Source organism: Manis javanica, chromosome 3, assembly GCF_040802235.1.
Source record: "Manis javanica isolate MJ-LG chromosome 3, MJ_LKY, whole genome shotgun sequence".
NCBI lineage: Eukaryota > Metazoa > Chordata > Mammalia > Pholidota > Manidae > Manis > Manis javanica.
This window is the reverse complement of record NC_133158.1, coordinates 176927589-176942467: the sequence shown is the minus strand read 5'-3', so window position 1 is coordinate 176942467 and position 14879 is coordinate 176927589. Positions and strand designations below refer to the sequence as shown.

Sequence of the window (14879 nt, the reverse complement as noted above, 5' to 3'; positions counted from 1 at the left end):
ATGCTATTGTGAATGGAATTGTTTTCCTAATTTCTCTTCCTGTTCATTATTAATGTATAGGAAAGCTACAGATTTCTGTGTGTTAATTTTGTATCCTGCAACTTTGCTGAATTCCAATATTAGTTCTACTAGTTTTGCAGTGGAGTCTTTAGGGCTTTTTATGTACAGCATCATTTCATCTGCAAATAGTGACAGTTTGACTTCTTCTTTACCAATCTGGATTCCTTGTATTTCTTTGTTTTGTCTAATTGCCGTGGCTAGGACCTCCAGTACCACATTGAATAACAATGGGGAGAGTGGGCATCCCTGTCTTTTTCCCAATTTCAGAGGAAAAGGTTTTAGCCTCTCACTGTTCACTATGATGTTAGCTGTGGGTTTATCATATATGGCGTTTATTATGTTGTACTTGTCCTCTATGCCCATTTTATTGAGAGTTTTTATCATGAATGGATGTTGAGTTTTGTTGAATGCTTTTTCAGCATCTATGGAGATGATCATGTGGTTTTTGTCCTTTTTGTTGATGTGGTGGATGATGTTGATGGATTTTCTAATGTTGTACCATCCTTGCATCCCTTGGATGAATCCCACTTGGTCATGGTGTATGATCCTCTTGATGTATTTTTGAATTCGGTTTGCTAATATTTTGTTGAGTATTTTTGCATCTATGTTCATCAGGTATATTGGTCTGTAATTTTCTTTTTTGGTGGGGTTTTTGCCTGGTTTTGGTACTAGGGTGATGTTGGCTTCATAGAATAAATTTGGGAATATTCCCTCCTCTTCTATTTTTTGGAGAACTTTTAAGGATTATGGGTGTTATGTCTTCTCTGTATGTCTGATAAAATTCTGAGGTAAATCCATCTAGCCTGGGGGTTTTGTTCTTGGGTAGTTTTTTGATTACTGATTCAATTACGTTGCTGGTAATTGGTCTGTTTAGATTTTCTGTTTCTTTCTGGGTCAGTCTTGGAAGGTTGTATTTTTCTAGGAAATTGTCCATTACTCCTAGTTTTTCCAGCTTGTTAGCATATAGGATAGGTTTTCATAGTATTCTCTAATAATTCTTTGTATTTCTGTGGGGTCCGTCCTGATTTTTCCTTTCTCTTTTCTGATTCTGTTGATGTGTGTTGATTGTCTTTTTCTCTTAATAAGTCTGGGTAGTGGCTTATCTATTTTGTTTATTCTCTCAAAGAACCAGCTCTTAGTTTCATTGATTTTTTTCTATTGTTTTATTCTTCTCTATTTTATTTATTTCTTCTCTGATCTTTAATGTCTCCCTCCTGCTGACTTTAGGCCTCATTTGTTCTTATTTTTCCAATTTTGATAATTGTGACATTAGACCATTTATTTGGGATTGTTCTTCCTTTTTTAAATATGCCTGGATTGCTATATACTTTCCTCTTAAGACTGCTTTCACTGCATCCCACAGAAGTTGGGGCTTTGTGTTGTTGTTGTCATTTGTTTCCATATATTGCTGTATCTCCATTTTAATTTGGCCATTGATCCATTGATTATTTAGTAGCATGTTGTTAAGCCTCCATGTGTTTGTGAGCCTTTTTGCTTTCTTTGTACAATTTATTTCTAATTTTATACCTTTGTGGTCTGAAAAGTTGGCTGCTAGGTTTTCAATCTTTTGGAATTTACTGAGGTTCTTTTTGTGGCCTAGTATGTGGTCTATTCTGGAGAATGTTCCATGTGCACTTAAGAATGTGTATACTGTTTCTTTTGTATGTAGAGTTCTTTAGATGTCTATTAGGTCCATCTGTTCTAGGGTGTTGTTCAGTGCATTTGTGTCCTTACTTATTTTCTGTCTGGTGGATCTGTCCTTTGGAGTGAGTGGTGTGTTAAAGTCTCCCAAAATGAATGCATTGCATTCTATTTCCTCCTTTAATTCTGTTAGTATTTGTTTCGCATATATTGGTGCTCCTGTTTTGGGTGCATATATGTTTATAATGGTTATATCCTCTTGTTGGACTGAGCCCTTTATCATTATGTAATGTCCTTCTTTATCTCTTGTAACTTTCTTCATTTTGAAGTCTATTTTGTCTGATACTAGTATTGCAACACCTGCTTTTTTCTCTCTGTTTTTTGCTTGAAATATCTTTCTCCATCCCTTGACTTTTAATCTGTGCATGTGTTTGGGTTTGAGGTGAGTCTCTTGTAAGCAGCATATGAACAGGTTTTGCTTTTTTATCCATTCTATTACTCTGTGTCTTTTGATTGGTGCATTCAGTCCATTTACATTTAGGGTGATTATTGAAAGATATATACTCATTGCCATTGCAGGCTTTAGATTTGTGGTTACCAAAGGTTCAAGGTTAGCTTGTTTACAGCCTTACTGTCTGAACTCAGTCACTTATTGTGCTGTTATAAACACAGTCTGATGATTATTTCTTTCCCTTTTTTCCTCCTCCTCCATTCTTCATTTGTTGGGTGTTTTGTTCTGTGCTCTTTTTAGCCGTGCTCCCATCTAGAGCAGTCCCTCTAAGATACCCTGTAGAGGTGGTTTGTGGGAGGCAAATTCCCTCAACTTTTGTTTGGGAATTGTTTAATCCCTCCTTCATATTTACATGATAATCGTGTTGGATACAGTATCCTTGGTTCAAGGCCCTTCTGTTTCATTGCATTAAATATATTGTGCCATTCTCTTCTGGTCTGTAAGATTTCTGTTGAGAAGTCTGCTGATAGCCTGATGAGTTTTCCTTTGTAGGTGACCTTTTTTCTCTCTCTGGCTGCCTTTATTACTCTGTCCTTGTCCTTGATCTTTGCCATTTTAATTATTATGTGTCTTGGTGTTGTCCTCTTTGGATCCCGTCTCTCGGGAGTTCTGTGTGCCTCCGTAGTCTGAACAACTATTTCCTCTCCCAGTTTGGGAAAGTTCTCAGCCATTATTTCTTCAAAGACACTTTCTATCCCTTATTCTCTCTTCTTCCTCTGTACCCCTATAATGCGGATATTGTTCCTTTTGGATTGGTCACACAGTTCTCTTAATATTGCTTCATTCCTGGAGATCCTTTTATCTCTCTGTGCATCAGCTTCTATGTGTTCCTTTTCTCCGGTTTCTATTCCATCAATGGCTTCTTGCATCTTATCCATTCTGCTTATAAATCCTTCCAGAGTCTGTTTCACTTCTGTAATCTCCTTCCCGACGTCTGTTATCTCCCTCCGGACTTCATCCCTTATCTCTTGCATATTTCTCTGCAGCTCTGTCAGCATGTTAATGATTTTTATTTTGAATTCTTTTCCAGGGAGACTGGTTAGGTCTGCCTCTGCAGATCCTTTCTCAGGTGTAACTATCTTGGACTGGACCGGATTATTTTGACTTTTCATGGTGATAGCAGTGGCTGCAGGCAGGTTACGAGTGTGTCAGCTGGGAGAAGAAAGACCTTTCCTGCTTGCTGGATGCCTTGCCCTTCTCCGCTGCCTGTGACAGTTACCCGCACTCCTGGAGCAGCCACCGGGTTGGTCCCCTAAGCTGCTGTGGGCTGGGTGTCCGTCAGAGCAGCGCGGAGCCCTGCAGGAACTGGCAGGCACACAGGTGCACTCCTCCATGCTAGCGGCGACCGTGCCAGGCAGCTGTGTTGCAGCAGCGGCCTTTGGGTATGGCCCGAGTGGCTGTGCATTGGGCTGGGATTACGGTCAGCTGCTGGGAGCGTGCCTGCTCCATCTGGCTCCGCTGCAGGTGCTCACTGGGCTCTTCCGCACAGGCTTCTACTGGGCTCCTCTGGCTTCACTGCTGCCGGTGCACACAAGCCATGCCTGGGCTGTTCGGTCGCGCCACTCTGGGCTAGCACAAGCCTCTCCTGCAGTGCACGGATCTGCTCTCGGTCCCTTCCAGTGCTGCCGTCCGCGGTGCGCGCTGCACTCTCCCGCTGCTGGGCCGGTGTGTTGGGGTCCGTGCCAGTTGTAGGAACAAGTGGCAGGCTGCCCAGTGTCGTGAGGGGCTTCAGAGCTGCACCGCCTCCCTGGGGTCTAGGGCACCCAAGTTTCCCCAGTATTCCCAGCTGCTGGGACAACTTCATCCCGCTATGGGGTACCTGTCTCTTTAAGGCTTGCAGAAAGCACTCGCTTTTCTTTTATCTCGGGGTGTCTGTTGCGGGGACCTGCCCACAGGTTTTGCTTTTCCGTTTCTCTAATATTCAGCCCCCCGTGCACCTTGTGTCTGCGTTTCAGGTGCAGATTTCTAGAGCTGGTTGTTTAGCAGTCCTGGGCTTTCACTCCCTGTTCCGACTCCTTTCTTCCCGCCGGGTTCTTGGGTGGGGGAGCATTTGGGTCCCGCCTGGCTGCGGCTTGTATCTTACCCCCTCCGTGTGATGTTGAGTTCTCACAGATGTAGATGTATCCTGGCTGTTGTACTGCAGCCACTGGTGTCTCTTTTAGGAATAGTTGTATTTATTGTATTTTCATAAATATATATGTTTTGGGGAGGAGATTTCCTCTGAACTACTCACACCGCCTTCTTCCCGTGATCCCCCCCCCTCATATCTTTTTAGTACTGAATAATATTCCATTGTCTGGACATACTATGGTTTATGTATCCTTTCACCTGTTGAAGGACATTTTCATGAGGTGTCTGTTCAGGTCTTTGGCCCATTTTCTTTTTTTTTTATTTTAATTTTAATATTTTAGTTTTTTATTAAGATATGTTTGATATACACTCTTATGAAGGTTTCACATGAAAAAACAATGTGGTTACTACATTTACCCATATTATCAAGTCCCCACCTATACCCCAAGGCAGTCACTGTCTATTAGTGCAGCAGGTTGCTTGGCCCATTTTCTAATCAGGTTGTTTGTTTTCTTATTGTTGAGTTTTAAAAAAATTTTTGTGTGTATTTTGGTAAAACTCCTTTTTCAGGTATGTATATCTTTTACAAATATTTTCTCCAATCTGTGGCTTGTCTTCTTATTCTCTCTACATAGTCTTTCACAGAGCATAGTATTTTAATTTCAATAAAGTTCAGCTTATAATTATGTCTTTCATGGTTTGAAGTTTTGCTGTTGTATTAAAAAGTCACTAACATAACCATCAACAGGTCATCTAAGTTTTCACCTGCATTGTCTGCTAGAAGCTTTGTTAAGAGTTTTGTGTTTTACATTTAGGTCTGTCATATATTTTGAGTTAATTTTTGTGAAGGGTGTAAGGTCTGAGACAAAATTAATTTGCATATGGATGTCTAGTTGTTCTAGCATCATTGTTATGAAGATTATCTTTGTTCCATTGTATTGCATTTGCTCCTCTTCAAGGATCAACTGACTATATTTATGGGGGTCTATTTCGGGGCTGTCTGTTCTGTTCCATTGAACTGATTATCTATTTTTTCACCAATACCGTACTGTCTTGATTGTAGTTTAACAGTAAGTCTTCAAGTCAAGTAGTGTCAGTCCTCCAACTTTACTCTTCTTATATAGCCTCTCCATATAAACTTCGGAAAGAGTTTGTCAATACCATAAAACAACTTACTGGAATTTTGATTGGGGTTTCATTGAATCTGTAGATCAAATCGGAAAGAACTGACATCCTGACAATATTGAGTCTTCCTATCCACGAACATGGAATATCTCTCCATGTATTTAACTCTTAATTTTTTTCATCAGAGTTTTGTAGTTTTCCTCATACAGGTTTTGTTACATATGTTATTAGATTTATAACTAAGTGCTTCATTGGGGGGGTGCTGTGTAAGTAGTAATGTTTTTAATTTCAAATTCCACTTGTTCATTGCTGGTGTCTGTTTAGCTTTTTAAGCGCTTAATGGATGCCTGGAAGTTGACATACATGTATATTCAGAAATGTTTTGCCACCTGAGACCTGTGAGGAGGTAAGCTTCATGGTCCAATCTGTAATTAGTATTGGGGGGAAATCTGTTAATGCATTTGGCTAATTTTAATTTATTGTCATTTTTCAAATTCTAAAGTTACTTTATATTATGATGAGGGCGGGAACAAAAAAAGAAAATTCATACGAACATCCATGCCCCATAAAAGTCCATTCAGGACTGAAGATGAAAAGAAAACCAACTTTCAGAATAATTCAGTGTGAGAAGTTTAAGAGGAAAAAAGGTATGTCTGTCCTGAGCACAGCTTTTGCCATGTCACCCTCAAGTCTATTGCCATCATATGGGAAACACCTTGTTTAAATTGTACAGTAAGGTCATTCAAGTACTATATTTGCTATTTATGATATACAGTCTTAATCCTTTCTACTTCAAGAAAGGATTTAATGAGTTCATAGAAATTTAATTGGTATGTTATAACAAACATATAGGGTAATTGAAATACAGATCAGAAGCCCTATAGAGAAAGACATCCTGTTAAAAAGTAGAACTGGTCAAACAATCACTCCAGCATCAGTTTCAGTCCTGGCTTCTTGGTAGCCAGGGAAAGGGGGAAAAGGGAAATAAAATGTTGGGCTCGAACTGTGTAACTAAAATACAACTTGACCCGTTACATAAAAATGATATGTGAAGTTTTAGATTTCTAAAACCTATTTGGCAATGATTAGTACCTTTAAATAACTATGCTGTGCATGTTTATTTCAGTAAATGGTCACTGTTTTAAGGGAGTTCTCTAGGGGAAACAGCCTCTTTCCACCAACTCAGTATATGACAAGGATTATCAAAGGGCGGGTTTTCTCTGACTGAATTCATGACACAGCTATTTAAAAAGAGAGAGAAGCAGAGAAACTTAATCGATGCAGCGTCCAGAGGCGTTCCTGTGCGGAGGTGCACAGTGCGGCGATGACGTCCAGGCGCGGGCAAAGGCGCTGCGTGCTCGCGCCCCGACCCAAGGAGAGCCCGCGGGAACGGCAGGGACGAGCCCCGGGCCGTGCGGTCCCAGGCCCTGCAGTCCGGCCGCGGAGGAGCCGAGCTCCTCCGGCTTGTTTGGCCTTAGCCTGCAGAACACTGTATTTTGATCATGACCCATGAAATGAAAGTTTCGTAACAGTAGTTGCCTTTGCCAAACAAGTTATATTTTCTGTGTCTCTTTTTTTTTAATGTTGGTTTTGGCCCAGTAATTTGATTTCACACACCATGAATCATGAAAAACACTGCTCGAGAGTAATTGCAGTGCAAAATCTTTTGTTGTTAATTAGAAATCAAGTCATATTTTTCTAAGCAGGTACTAGCAGTGACATTGTTAATTCTGTTACTTCAGGCTGTGAATCTCCTATATCCCCCGAAGTGTTGCCAATAGTTGTATGTTTGATTTCATTTAAAGCAATATTGCTCTTATTAGTAGGATAATATTTTTGGGGAAAATCTAAATTACTTGACAAATTTCTCATTTTACACAGTAGTCTGTGTTCTATAAAAATTAGAAGTAAACTGTACATGTGTTTTAAATGTCCCTGAGATATTTATAATTTAAAGAAATCCTCTAGTGCTTGTTTATATAAATACACGTTTGACCTCAGCCACACTCATTCATGTGCTTATTGCCCGTGGTTGCTTTCCTGCTATTTAGAAATTTAATTGGTATGTTATAGACATATAGGGTAATTAAAATACAGATCAGAAGCCCTATAGAGAAAGACATCTTAAATGGAGCAAAGTTGAGTAGTTGCAACACAGACCATATGGACTACAAAGCCTAACATATTTACTATATGATCCTTTATAGACAAAGTTTGCTAACCCGTCCTAGGGATTCCTTTTTCAAAAATCTAATCCTTCCCTAACATCTTTTTATAAATACAGGTTTTCCTGTGCTGAGTTTGCTTAATTTAAAGCAACACCATACTGTTTTCAGTTTAGTTTTCTTGATTCGATTAGGATCTTTTTTTCACTGAATACCTACTATACATTTATTTAATGTACATTAACAATAATCCCTGTAGTGTGACAGCCATGAGATACCCACTGGACTCTCCTGCCCCTCTGGGTCCACCACTGTATTTGCCCTGAGGCCACACTTCCCTTGGCTGTCGTCAGCAACCAAGGAGAGCCAGGATACTAAGGCTCGTTCCACCAGGACACAGGCTTCCTCCAATGGGGGCATTTGGCCTCAGGACTCCCCATGGTCATACGGGACCCCTTCTTGAAACTGTTCTGCAGTCCAAGGCTTCCTAGCCTTCCCTACCCACAGGTGTCACACCTAAACCGTGCTCTGAAAGCTCTCCCTACTTCTCCTCCCTTCCCAATAATCCTCTTGCACATCCAATCCTGTCTTAGACTCTGCTTTTCAGCAGATCCAAACTAACATAACCAGAACAATAAATACATGTACAACATGTTTACTGCCCTCACGTGTGCAGTGATAGGTGAGGAGGTGGGTAGGTGGCAGGAGAGAAGAACAAATGAAAACACAGTCGTTTATAAATCATGGTGCTAGGTTCCAAATGTGTGCGGCACATAGTTTCTTTTTTTAGCATTTAGAAGGGCTAAGACTATTCTTAATTAGGGTACAAAGAGAAGGTTCTTGGGGAAATGGGTACATTGCCTCCTGACTCATATGCAGTAATTGTTAAGTGAGTGAGTACATCCTGGGTAGGTAGAAGTCGGGGCAGGCAAGGAGTGTGAGTGCTTAGAAATGAAGAAGAAGAAAAGGAAGAATGAGGGGGATCATGGGGGCTGGAGCTGACGATGTCTAAAAGGAGTGGTTGGCAATCAAGTGGGAAAAATGGATTGGAAATTATTATAGAGGACTTGAAATACCAGATGGAGAGGATTTTACTCTGCAGATGAAACACCATCAGGAGGTGTTTTAGTAGGGAATACAGTGATAGGAAGATTCCCACTGTGCATTGGGGAAAGAGACTGAAAAGTAGCCTGATTATGAGGCCATGCAGTCCAATTTTGTAGTGATAATTGGTAACAGAGGAAATGGAAAGAAAGAATGATTTCAAGGGACACTGGAAAGTGAAAAGGAACAACATATTTGAAGGCTAACTGAAAATGAGGTGGGGATGGTAAGCCAGTTTGGGCAGTGCTGAATCTGAGGTTTTGTGCTTTGGCAACATTGATAAAAGTGGTGCCACAATGACAGAAATAAGGAAGGCAAACCTGGATTGAACTGTCTGCTTTCTTGCATTCTTTATCCAGGCTGAGTTTAGAAGGGAAATAATAACTTCTACTCCTGTTTTTAGAAATGTAAAATTTGAGAGGCTGGCAGCCTAGCTAAGTGTTATCAGACATTTGGAAATGAGAACTGAAGCTCCAATGGGGAGTAAACAATTATCACTGACTTTTACTTATGCTGCTCATAGTGAGGCCTTCAGACCTGCTTATTGTTTCTTTTGTTGTTCAAACTCCTGTTATGATCCTTAATGCATGGCCGATATTGATGAGGAAAAGGTTCAAAGATGTGAAAAAACAAAATGCAATCTGAAAATATGTTAGTGCTTCCAGATTGTTAAAAATATTTCCATAAATGATTCAATAATCCTACCATTTAAAAAATATAAAACCTTTCAAAAGAGTACAGCTAATGTGTGAGACAAAAATGTGCATGACATATAGCTGTGAAGAGCTTTCTTCCATTACAGAATGGAAAAAGTATAGTATAACATTCAGAAATAGAAATCATGGAAATGCTTCCCACAAATTGGACATAATTTCATTTGGATTTAGAACTGTACTTTAAAAAAATACACTGTCAGGTGAGTTATCCCAAAATTTAATAATGAGAGTGTCAAGTTAGCCAACTAGAATAATTTTATCATGCTAGTAATAAGGAAATGAATTAAGAGACATCTTGTATTTTTTTTAAGCATTATAATTCTCAAAATATTTTTCACTATAAAGAAAAGATCAAGGACTTTTTTATCTAAAGACAAAAGTTGCCATTTTTTCAGTGAGATAGAAAATTGCCATTATTTTCAGTGAAGCCAGTTAACAGTAGGCCTTTGAGGGGGAAATTTTATTATTACTTAATATTATTTTCTGATGTGTCAGGAATTTATAACCAGTGTTTTTAGAAACCACTTGGCACTCACTGCTGGTTAAAACTTTTTTTTAATGTATTATTTTTTTAATAGAAGTAAAATTGACATATCCTATTCATTTCAGGTATACAGCATAGTGATTCAATATTTTGATGCATTATAAAATGATCTCCAGAATAAATCTAGTTACCACCTGTCACCAGTATTATTGACTATAATGCCATACATTATACCCCCATGACTTAATATCTTTTAAGTGGAAGTTTGCTTGTTAAAACTTTTGTAGATTTCAGAAAAACAAAAAGTTTTGGTTTCTGTCTTGTTTTTAAGGTATTTTCCATACATAATAATTTTAATGTTACTGTCACTTTATGCATTGGAGATCTGTGTGTATGACTGTGCTTTGGTGAATAATAAATCCGCATCTTTTTAAAAGGTTATGTCTAGAGAAGATATTTCCGTACTGGTTTCTCTACTCAAGAGCTTTATCAGGAGCTGAAGCAGTCAATGCTTTGAGGCCATTCTATTTTGCAGTACATCCAGATTTCTTTGGACAGCACCCCAGAGAAAGGGTAAACATTTATTTACTTTTTTAACCTTTAGTCTACATTCTGTTTAGTTATTTACCTTTGGCACAATACAATACAGAGCTCTATAAATTTGGATTGTCTGGTCATGGTGATACGGTCAGTGTTTTGAACCAATTTGAAATACAGATGTTGGAATTGAAAATATAATTATTGTTTATGATGAAATATGAGAGAATAGAAATATATGTATTGGTCTCTGCCCCAGTGCCTGGCATAAGCACCTAAAACCCTTGTAAATTCTTAAGTGATAAGAGCATGAGGTGCATCTTTTTGTTCTAATGAAAAGGCTCTGTGTGGGCCCCTGCGTGGCTCCTGGATGGGGGACAATCACCTGAAAGAGCAAGCCTTGATTATAAGTGTGGAAGCTTCAGCTCCACCTTCATCCTCCATAGAGAAAGGTGGTGCTGGAAGTGGGATTAATGGCTGACTTTGCATACGTGGTGAAGCTGCCATCAAATCCCAATAGTCCAGGGTTCGGAGAGCTCCCAGGGTGAGCTCATCCACACCTTGGGAGGGTGATGCACCCCAACTCCACAGGGAAAGAAGCTCCTGTACTCAGGACCCTGCCAGACCTTGACCTGTTTGTCTCCTCATCTGGCTGTTCATAGTACCCTTTATCATATCCTTTAATAAACTAGTAAATGTAGGTTAATGTTTCCCTGAGTTCCCTCTGGCAAATGAGTAGGACCCAAGGAGGTGGTCTTTGGCGCCTCCAATCTATAGCCAGTTGTTCAGAAGCACAGATAAGAGCCTGGGCCTGCAACTGGTGTCTGAACTGTGTATGTGGGGTGGGCGGGGGGAGCAGTCTTGTGGGACTGAGCCCTTTACCTGTATGATCTGACATTCTCTCCTGGTAGGTATTATCAGAATTGAGTTAAATTGTAGGACACCCAGCTGCTGTCACAGAGAACTGATCATTGTGGGGGGAAATCCCCACACATCTGGAGACCAGAAGTGTCAGAGGTATTCAGTATGAGTAGTAAAGGAGATTCACAAAGATAGATGGAACTAGGATATTCCTTCCCATGAAAGCTGTCAGTTTTTATGCAGGCAAAAAAGCTATTGTGTAAAGTCTTTACAGTGTTAGTAATCATGTTTTCTGAATCAATTTTTAGAGTAAGATTGAGAGTTGGAGAGAAAATGTAAGACCTTTATTACTATGATAAGTCCTTTTTTAAGGATGATACAGGAAGTTTTTTCAATGCCCCCAAAGCTTTTCCCTTATGTTGCCTGCTGCTGGATTAATTCCCTACAATGCCAGCTAATATATGCTCAAGGAAGGCAAATGGGTATGAAAAATAACTTAAGATAAACTTAGGAAGTGAGGAAGGTCAGTATTTTTTAACATCGGATAATACATCACAAAGCTGATGCTCTGGAGTCACTCCATTGGTTCCTTAGCATTGGTAGGGGTTTAACATGGAAAGGATTTTAGAGCTCTTGAAAATTAGAACATTATTATTTTACTTTTTCTACTTACCAGTGGGGAAAAAATCAATTTTGCTTCTTTGATCTAGAAAAATGCTCTGATTATGATAGTTGATGTATCTTGGCTATTCAAAGTCAGAGCGTTTCTAAATAATTAGCAAAATGAATCACCAGAAAAATATCACTTATTTGAGGATGTTAATGACCTAAAGTTTTTAACCCAACACATGTGGAAAAATTAAGCCTAGTGGTAGGTAAATATTTTCCCTCCTCTACTAGTGTATCTTTTTTTTATTAAAACTTCTATGTTCTATAAAAGGTGAACTCAGCAGGCTTGGGTTGCTTAAGCTCTGCACCTACCAAAGAAATGCCTGGCTTCTATACTGGCCCTCGACTGCCTCCTGGGAGATGAGCTCTGAGCCCTTAGAATATCATGCCTGATAAGAATGTTTTTCTATGTCTGAAGCCTTGGGCCAAGCCAAATGGTTTATGCTAACAGTATGATTTATGGTACATGCCTGCTTCCATATGTCTGAGGCCCTCTGGGGGCACTGGAGACTTAGTTGCTAAGGTTAATCATATGTGTGCTGCGTGGCTATGTGACTGAGCCCCAATAAAAACCCTGGACACCAAGGCTTGGGTGCGCTCCCTCAGTTGGCAACTCTTTCATGCACTGTCACACAGAGTTGCTGGGAATTAAGCACTGTCTGTACAATTCCACTGGGTAAGGACCTAGAACCTGTGTCTGGGCTCTCCTGGATGCCTCTCTACATGCCTTTTCCCTTTGCTGACTTTAATCAGCATGCTTTTGCTGTAATAAACCATAACCATGAGTTTAATAGCTTTTCTGAGTTCTGTAAATCCTAGCAAATCATCAAACCTGAGAGCAGTCTCCGGAACCCTCAACATAGTATGCCTGGAACATAATTGTTCTAGTGCAATGTATTTCTATTTACTCCCTAAGCTTGCCTATTTCAGTGCCTGCTCTATACCAAGCCTTAGCACTAGCTGCTCCCTCTGCTCCATCATCCTTCCCCCAGATATCCCCAGGAAGCCCACCCAAGCCTTGATGTCCAGGCTCAGTCTCTTAAAGATGGCTTGTCCTTTGCTTTCTCATGTGTGTCACCTTTAGAGTGAGGCTCTCCCTGATTGCCCTATTGAAAAATGCCACCACCACCTTCCTGCCTGCCATTCCCTATGCCCCTTATTCTGCAGTACGTTTTCTGTTCTTGTGTTCTTCCCTTTCCAGGTACCCTGTTTACTCTTTTACTGGACTTATGGTTCATTTTTCTTGCCTCACTAAAATGCAGGCTCCACGAAGGCCATTCACCCTTCTTGTCCCCTCACATTCGTTCCAGTCTTCTTTGCACTACCACAGGACACACTGGCCCCTCGTCAAGGGAGACAGACATAAGGTCCTGCCTATTCATCCCATCAGGCCAGGATCTCAAATTGAAGCACAGTTACTGTTTTTACTCATCTTAATTTTTGGTTAAGTTATAAAGTATGTAAAGTAATCATAGGTTTCAAAAATCTGTGAAACTAAGTACAAAGTTTTCTTAGAAGTCTCACTCACATTTGTATTTCCATTACCCCATTCCTGTTAACTTCCTGCAGATACCATTATTAGTGTCTGAGTTGTTCTGCCTGTTTCTTCTTGATAAATAAAAAAATCAAAAAATAATGACGAGGATTTATACCTGCTACTAAATTTAGTACTAGCAGGAAATATACCTCTGCTATTCATTAGACTCTCCTGGCTATAAACAGCATATTATAATAAATTAACAAAAATAAGTTGTTCTAAGCTGAGATGACAATGTGTCTAAGGGATCTGAGTATCTGTGCACCGTGAGTATCTGTGCCATTCTGTAGATCTGTTCCTTCACATAAGGGCATTGCTTTGTTCACTTAATCCTGGAAATCGCTCCATGTCAGTTCCCAGCTAGCTTCTACACCACATTCTTTCTCTTTTTTTCTTTTTGGTTGTACAGTATTCCATTGAATGAAAATACCATAATTCAGCCCATCTCCCCTGGATGGGCATCAAGAGCCCTTTATATGGAAAGAAATTAGCCCTTTGCTATGAAATAACTTGAAAGTGTTTTCTCCCAATTGCTTATTTGTCTGTAGACTGCTTATTGTGGGTGTGGGTGTGGTTTTTAATATGTTTTTATTTTTTATGTAATTGGATTCATTAATCATGTATTACTTTGAGATATTTAGTCATTGTTAGGCTTTTTGCATACCAGAGTTATAAAGGAATTCAGCTATGTCATCTTCCAGTATTTATACGGTTACATTTATATTTGCATCTCAGCCATAGGACTTCATTCTGTTACATGTTGCAAGTACTCTGCCAGTTGCAAGTACTCTGTTACTCTGCCAGTGCCCAATTTTACCTTTACCAAAGAGCTATGAAATCCCAACATTTTTTAATACTAAACTATTTAATACCCTCAATAATGTTAAAGGCTAGGATATAATTTCTGTTGTTTCCTTGTTCTATTTTGTGTGTAAATGCCCTTAATATTTTTTTCTAGGAAGTCAATGAAAATTCTCTTAAGAGATTAAGTGTCTACTTAGAAAACCTCCAGAAAGCAGGCTTCAAGTCTTTGAAACCAACTCACCTCACATTTTATGTAAGAGAAACAGACCAGAATTCCTCTGATGGCCAGGAACCCTTTAGCACTTCTGGTATGTTTTATTTGTAGAGTATCCCTTGCAAGCTTCATGTTAAATGTATTCATTCAGTCTGACATTGCCAGAATATGTTTGGATTGAAGCCTTGATTGTAGAAAAATAATATCATTAAATTGATTGTTTTGCTAGAATTAGATTCCATTCCTGCTTCATGTGTTTTAACAAACCAATTTTTTTGTTTAAGCTTTTTATCCATAAAACTGAAGTGTTCCTATTTGCCTACTTCCTATTTCAGTACTGTTTTAAGTATTAAACATATATGTAAAACTTTTCATTATATT

General features: G+C 39.4%; 1 protein-coding gene across 6 annotated transcripts in view; it reads left to right on the top strand.

The window, feature by feature from the left end:
- Positions 1 to 14879, top strand: part of TCAIM (T cell activation inhibitor, mitochondrial) — an 81660-nt gene that overhangs the window by 31249 nt on the left and 35532 nt on the right. For 5 of the 6 annotated variants that reach the window (XM_036996261.2, XM_017680648.3, XM_017680666.3 and 2 more), the window contains 3 exons: positions 5732 to 5813; positions 10314 to 10449; positions 14439 to 14592. In XM_036996261.2, the coding sequence (XP_036852156.2) occupies positions 5785 to 5813; positions 10314 to 10449; positions 14439 to 14592 (319 nt within the window). In that variant the 5' untranslated portion in view covers positions 5732 to 5784. The remainder of the gene's footprint in view (positions 1 to 5731; positions 5814 to 10313; positions 10450 to 14438; positions 14593 to 14879) is intronic. The other variant, XM_073232451.1, reaches the window with a different exon arrangement.